Source organism: Phaethon lepturus, unplaced genomic scaffold, assembly GCF_000687285.1.
Source record: "Phaethon lepturus isolate BGI_N335 unplaced genomic scaffold, ASM68728v1 scaffold28879, whole genome shotgun sequence".
Classification (NCBI taxonomy): domain Eukaryota; kingdom Metazoa; phylum Chordata; class Aves; order Phaethontiformes; family Phaethontidae; genus Phaethon; species Phaethon lepturus.
The window spans coordinates 3,364-9,597 of NW_010563224.1; the positions used below are offsets into that span (position 1 = coordinate 3,364).

Genomic DNA, 6,234 nt, shown 5'->3' on the forward strand with positions numbered 1-6,234 from the left:
GGGATTGCCATCGCAGAAGGTACCAAAGCTTTTTCGTCTGGGGCCTGTTGACGTCCCTCAGCCCGGGACAGCTGCTTTGCTCGCCTCCCCGTGCATCTTCGCTCTCGCCGGCAGATGCGCTCGGTCTTTTCTCGCTGCACGCCTCTTCTCCCACCCCAACTGCCAGCCCTTTCGGGGGGCCAGCAAGACAGCAGTCTGGAGGGGACCCCTACCAGCCCCCAGGTTTTGTCAAGTGAACAGCAAGATTTGGCTCTTCCACGAGGGCTGGGCAGGGGCTTGGTTCCCTCCTGGCTTCAGAGTTACTGGGATGTGCTTCTTGCGACTGGTCAAGAGGACTGGAGCTGCGGGCACTGGAGTCGCTGCAGCGGGCAGCAGGGCAGCAGGCTGTGCCAGCCTGAGCACTGCTGTGCTGTGGGGCTGTGGAAGCGCTCGGTGGCTGAGTACCTCTGCAACGCCTGTCCCCGCAGAGGGGCTGTGCAACACCATCCTCTGCCAGCCACATGCTTGCTGTCCCTTTGTGCTGGCTGCCACTGGGGCTGGTGATGTTGAGCTGCTGGGGATGGGGCTCTCCTGCAAGCACGATGATGCCATGTCCCCAGTTTGCTCCCACTCAACCTCCCTTGCTCCCAGCCCCCAGGGCGGCTGTGAGTCAGGCCCCAGCCCCAGCCAGCGGGTGCTGGGTGGCTGTTTCTGCAGAAGTGACCTGAAAGGCAACGATGGGTGGAGGGAAGGAAAGCCTAGCCTCACCCAGCCTGGTCCCAGGGGTGCTGTGGGTGCTGCAGGCTCTGGTCCTCCCACCTCTCCAGAGCCAGGGCTCACTGTTGTCTCTCGGCACAGAGCTTGATGGCGGGATCTTGTGAGATCAGCAACATCTTCTCTAACTACATCAGTGCCATGTACCAGCCAGACGAGGTGCAGCCGACCCTGGACATGCTGGGACACCTTGGGGATGACAGCACCGTGGGGCTGAGCCTCCCCACCAGCCAGCCCCCGGCACAGAGCACAGGTAGGATCAGGGGAGCAGTGGTGGCTGCACAGGGGAGTTCAGCACACAAGGCAGTGCAGCTGGCTTGGAAGAACATTGCAAGGTCCTGGTCCCAGTGGGGACAACATCTTCCACCATGCCTCAGTTTCCCCAGGGGTTTGTTAGCTAAAAGGTTGCTGGAGGAGACCCTGGGTGGCACAAGGCTTGCCTGCTTGGAGCATATCAATCAGATGCATATGGGGCATGAGAGACTCATTACCCTCATCCCCCAGTTCATCGTAGGGGATGGGCTGCCCAGGGCTCACCAGGAGCACAGTTTGGAAGTACAGTCCTGGTGACTGGGATCCCACTCCACCAGTGGGACCATCATGGGATGGCCCTGGGAGAGGCACAGGGAACACATCAGCAGAGCATGGTGGTCCCAGCACAGCTGGGGTAAATGGCACTGAAACCAACAGTGCGGGGAGCATCAGGTTATTGCTGTGCCCCAGGACAGGAGCAGGGCAGAGTGAGGCCAGTGACCTGCGAGGAGGTGCTAAGCCCCCGTTAGTCCCTTAACCCTTCAAGTTCAGGGCCTGCTGTGCCCCATGTGATTGCCACTGGACCTGACCCAGTGCCCAACTGCAGCTGGCAGCCTGGAGGCAGCTGGCACGGCTGCCCTGCCCCTGAGCCCTACTCTCCGTCCGTTGCAGACAAGCCGGAGTGGTTCAGTGAGCTCCCGTACTTCTGGACCAAGGTGCAGGTGCTGGAGTGGATCAGTTACCACGTGGAGAAGAACAAGTATGATGCCAGCTCCATCGACTTCTCCTGCTGCAACATGGATGGGCATGCGCTCTGCCACTGCACCAGGGACCAGATGCGCCTCATCTTTGGGCCCCTGGGGGACGAGCTCTACGACCGCCTGCATGAGATCAGTGAGTGTCCCAATGTCCCCTTCGTCCCCAGGCATGACAGCTCGAACCATGAGGCTCAGACCCCCTGCCACCAGCTCAGGACCCCCTGCTTCCCGAGCACTGTAGAGGGCTGCCTGGAGGAGGTTGCACTAGGGAGGGTGTGCAGGTGGACATGGGAGCACAGACCAGAGCCCATGCGGGGCTCGGCTCAGCTCCCAGTATGCACCATTCCCCTCCATACCAAACAGGCATCGCTAATCCCAGTCCCCTGACCCCTGCAGCCTCCGATGAGCTGAACTGGATCATTGACTTGCTGGAAAAAGAGGATGCGACTTCCCAAGAGACCTTCCTGGACTCCAGCCACTTGGGTAAGAGAGGGGCCTTGGCCAAGCCTTTCCACCAGGGACCATGTGCTGGTGCAGGCAGGGCAAACCCCTTCTTCCCTTCTCTGCCCCTTCCAGAATTGGGAAATCCCTATGCCAAGGACTCCCTGGAGGACATGACGCCCACAAACCCTTTCCTATCCACAGAGTTCACCTGTTTGCCTAGTGCCATGTCCCCAGGCAGCTCCGACGTCTCAGGTCAGTGTTTTGCCTGGTGAAAGGTCCCCTTGCTTGCGCTGACCTGGGAGATCAGTAGGGAACTGCCCCACTGCCAAGGGCAAGTTTGGGTCTTGCACCAGGCTTCCTGCAGGGGCCTGGAGGTTGGGAGAAGCCAGGGGGAAGCATCTCCAGATGCCAGCAGCTCAGCCATAGCTGAGCCCTATCTCTTTGCCTCTCAGGACCTGTGATGTCCCACAGCCCTAACTCCCAGGACTCCGGTGGAAGTGACCTTGACCTCGACCCCACAGAAGCAAAGCTCTTCCCTGACGGTGAGTTGCTTGCTTCCCCCCAGGAGGTGGGAGAGGGCTTGTTCCCAGGCACTTCCAGCAGCTGCAGAGCTCATCCTATTTGGCAGTGATTTAGGGACATCTGAACATCCATCCCCACACTGGGAAGGAGGTGGGGGCTGGTTTTCTGTGCATCCTGAGTCTGTTTCTCTCCATTGAGCATGGTGATGGTGCAGGCTCTGGGGCAGAGCCAAGGCAACAGTGAGCTTGGTGGGAAGGGGTAGGTAGTGGCATCTGGTTGAAGGCTGCAGCCAGAGATCCTGGGCACTGAAAACTGCGTTCAGTATTGATCAGGAGATGCAAGGAAGCAGCAAGGTTTGGGGAACAAACAGCATGCTGCCCTAAGCATGGTGGCATGGATGAGGGTGGGACAAGGATGGAGGGAATGGGGAGATTTTGCTTTCAAGGGGATGGTTCCCTGGTACTTGGGCCTGAAAAGAAGGTGCAGCCCCAGATCTCTCCCCCTGCCCCCAATCAGCTGTCCCCTGTGCTTCTGCTCCTGAAGAGGACACCTCTGTGCTCAGGGAGGGGGTAGCTGCAACCCAGCAGGCTCTGCACAGCATAACGTGTCCTCTCGTCTGTGTGCACGGATGGCTTTGCAGGGAGCAAGAAAGGGGACAGCAAACACGGCAAGCGGAAACGGGGACGGCCTCGAAAACTTAGCAAGGAGAGCAGAGACTGCCTGGAGAGCCGGAAGAGCAAGCACTGTATGTGGACCCTCCAGTCCAGGAGTGGGGGCTGCCTCCCCCAGCTTGGGCCCATAGCGGGGAGATGGGAGGAAGGGCCATGTCTGCTGGCCATGGCCCTTGGCAGGGGGGTGTAGGGAGATTCAAAGTGCAGGGACCTGCAGGATCTTCCCTCCCCTACAGCTTGCTTTCCTCTTCCAGCCCCAAGAGGCACCCACTTGTGGGAGTTCATCCGGGACATCCTAATCCACCCTGAGCTGAATGAGGGGCTGATGAAGTGGGAGGACCGGCGGGAGGGCGTCTTCAAGTTCCTGCGCTCGGAGGCGGTGGCTCAGCTCTGGGGCCAGAAGAAGAAAAACAGCAGCATGACCTATGAGAAGCTGAGCCGAGCCATGCGGTGAGTGCCCTACCCTGTCCCTGGAGGGGACCTGCCCCACAGGACTTGGTCAAACCCACCAGGGCTCAGCCTTGATCCTCTATACCAGCTCCCCAGCATGCAGGGCTGCATCCAGAGCCCTGATTCCACGTCTGTCTCCTCCAGATATTACTACAAACGAGAGATCCTAGAGAGAGTTGATGGGCGACGGCTGGTGTACAAGTTTGGGAAGAACTCCAGTGGCTGGAAGGAAGAGGAGGTGCTCAACAGGAACAAGGAGCTGTAGGAGTCCTGGATGAGCCGGGGTCTGACAAGCCCCAAGGGGCCAGCCCCGAGCAGGGCTCCTTGGCAGGAAATGTTGCCTGCAGCTGTATCTGGAAGCTGCTGCCCTGTGCAGCGTGTGAAACTCCGACCCTTGCATGGGCATCCTCATGCGTGCTAATGACTGCCAGCACTGAGGTGTTTAAAGCTAATATTTTGGCTCCAGTAGGTTATTCTAAACCGTTATTTTGCTCGATGGATTTGTACCTCTGACTGGAGTCGCAGTGACTTTGGCTGTTTCAAAGCCTGGACAGATGGAAAGGGGAAGAGAAATTCGAGTTGGCAGCTGGCACTGCAGTGAGAGCCCAGCAGGTCTCCTGCTTTCACCCACCTCTTGCCCGTGCAGAGAGGCAGCACCACCATCTCACTTGTGATCAGACAGACCTTGTTCGAACTATGGGGTCCTCCCTCATCATTGCTCGTGCTGTGCTGAAGGAACACTGTCCTGTTCGCTCCATGTGGGATGGGTGAGGTCCCCCTGTGTAGCAGCTTCTCTGTGTGGCACCTGCTGAGAGAAGATGGGAACATTGTGGAGCTTCACCTGGCCCTGGAGAGCCCTCAGCAGGGAGAGGACTTGGGACAGCAGGGCCACTCTGCATTTCCAGCCCAGCTGCCTGTATCTAGAAACAGGCCATTTCCCCAAAAGTAGCTTCTAATTTATGTAAGACCCCACAAAAGCACAGAATGAATGTACAGATATATTTTTTCATGCGTAAGAGGTTCCCATGTGAAAGTGTGCATTGTAGGGCACACACGTGTCTTGTGGCAGGTGGTGATGCTCAGCTGGACTGAAGCAATGTCACAGGGGCACAGACTGGCTCTGTGTCAGCCACAGGAGGGGGATGCCAGGCACCTAGCAGGTGCATGTGGTTTCCTCCTTTTCAAATGGGAACAGAAGAGAAATAAATTGTCGTTTTGTTGGGTTTTTTATACCTCACTGTCACTTGGCTTGTTTTTCTTAAAGACATGGTTGGGACCAGACTCATGTTAGCTAGGATGTCCCATTGCATGAACCCTGTCTGCCACCATCCCTCCTGCCAGCTGTGGCTTGGACTTGCCTGGTCATCCTGGCACAGGGGTACAGGGTCTTCCTTAGGGTGAGGTGCGCTGCTTGTCCCTAGGCTGGTGGGAGTGAGATATGGAGGCCTTGTCTCAAAGCCAGCCATGCAGGGGCATCTTACACCTGCTCCCAAATCTTGGCCTATCTGAGGACCCTCCAGAAATTCAGCCCTGGCAACTCACCTTTGCAGGAGGGCTTTCCCAGAGCACTGGCTCCAAACCAGAGTTTGCCAGTCACAGGCTGCTGAGAAGCAAATTCCTGGGTTGTCTGGTGGGGATGGTCTCTCTCAGCTCCCTCCATATTAAGATGCCCAGCCTGGATGGAGTCATGGGTTATAGGAGGACCTCCAGCCCTTCTCTGGCCAGTGCACTCTTCTGAGACATGAAGGGATATCAAGAAGTACTGGCACTGCAATACATTTAAGTCTTGCTCATCCTCCAGTCTGGTTATTTGGGAGCCTCTCCTAGGACCTGGGTGACTCTCAAGGATCACATCTGCAGAAGGGGGCACTGCTAAGGCCTGGCAGTGTGGACAGCCCAAACACACAGTCTGCCCCTTCTTGCTCAATGGCAACACCAGTCTTCCTCAGCTAGCCCAGCCATGAGGAGGCAGGGAGGGTGCCCCAGAGGTGCTGGGAGGATCTCTCTGACCCACAGGATATGTTTGTGGGATAGCAAGAAGGAATTCATGAGGCATGGGAAACATTCAGATATGTTTCTTCCATGAGCTTGGCAAATGGTGGTCCATGCATCGCTCCTGGTTGGTGTGCATTGCCTGCATTTCATGATGAGTCTTTCTGAATACCGCTGGGCACCAGAGGGTCTCGTCATCATCCTAACCTCTTGCTAGTGTACAGGACCCTGCTGAATGTGGGCATGCAGGGAATAGCACTGCTCCGCTCCTCTTCACCCTCAAGGAGAAAGGCCCTGGGACCCCTCCTCTGAGCTTGGAGATTGACCAGGTCTGGGATGCCCAGGCAAAAACAAGGCCATATCCTTCTGAATCGTTTCAGCCAGTGCCTGGA

General features: G+C 57.4%; 1 protein-coding gene across 1 annotated transcript; it reads left to right on the top strand.

Annotated features, from left to right (window-relative positions):
* The first annotated feature begins 6 nt into the window (after positions 1 to 6).
* Positions 7 to 4,115, top strand: ELF3 (E74-like factor 3 (ets domain transcription factor, epithelial-specific )). The gene is made up of 9 exons (XM_010294521.1): positions 7 to 19; positions 838 to 1,006; positions 1,678 to 1,899; positions 2,160 to 2,246; positions 2,340 to 2,459; positions 2,660 to 2,748; positions 3,357 to 3,474; positions 3,655 to 3,850; positions 3,995 to 4,115. Exons 2-9 carry the CDS (start codon positions 844 to 846, stop codon positions 4,113 to 4,115), a joined length of 1,116 nt encoding a protein of 371 aa, XP_010292823.1. The 5' UTR covers positions 7 to 19; positions 838 to 843.
* The last annotated feature ends 2,119 nt before the right edge of the window (positions 4,116 to 6,234 follow it).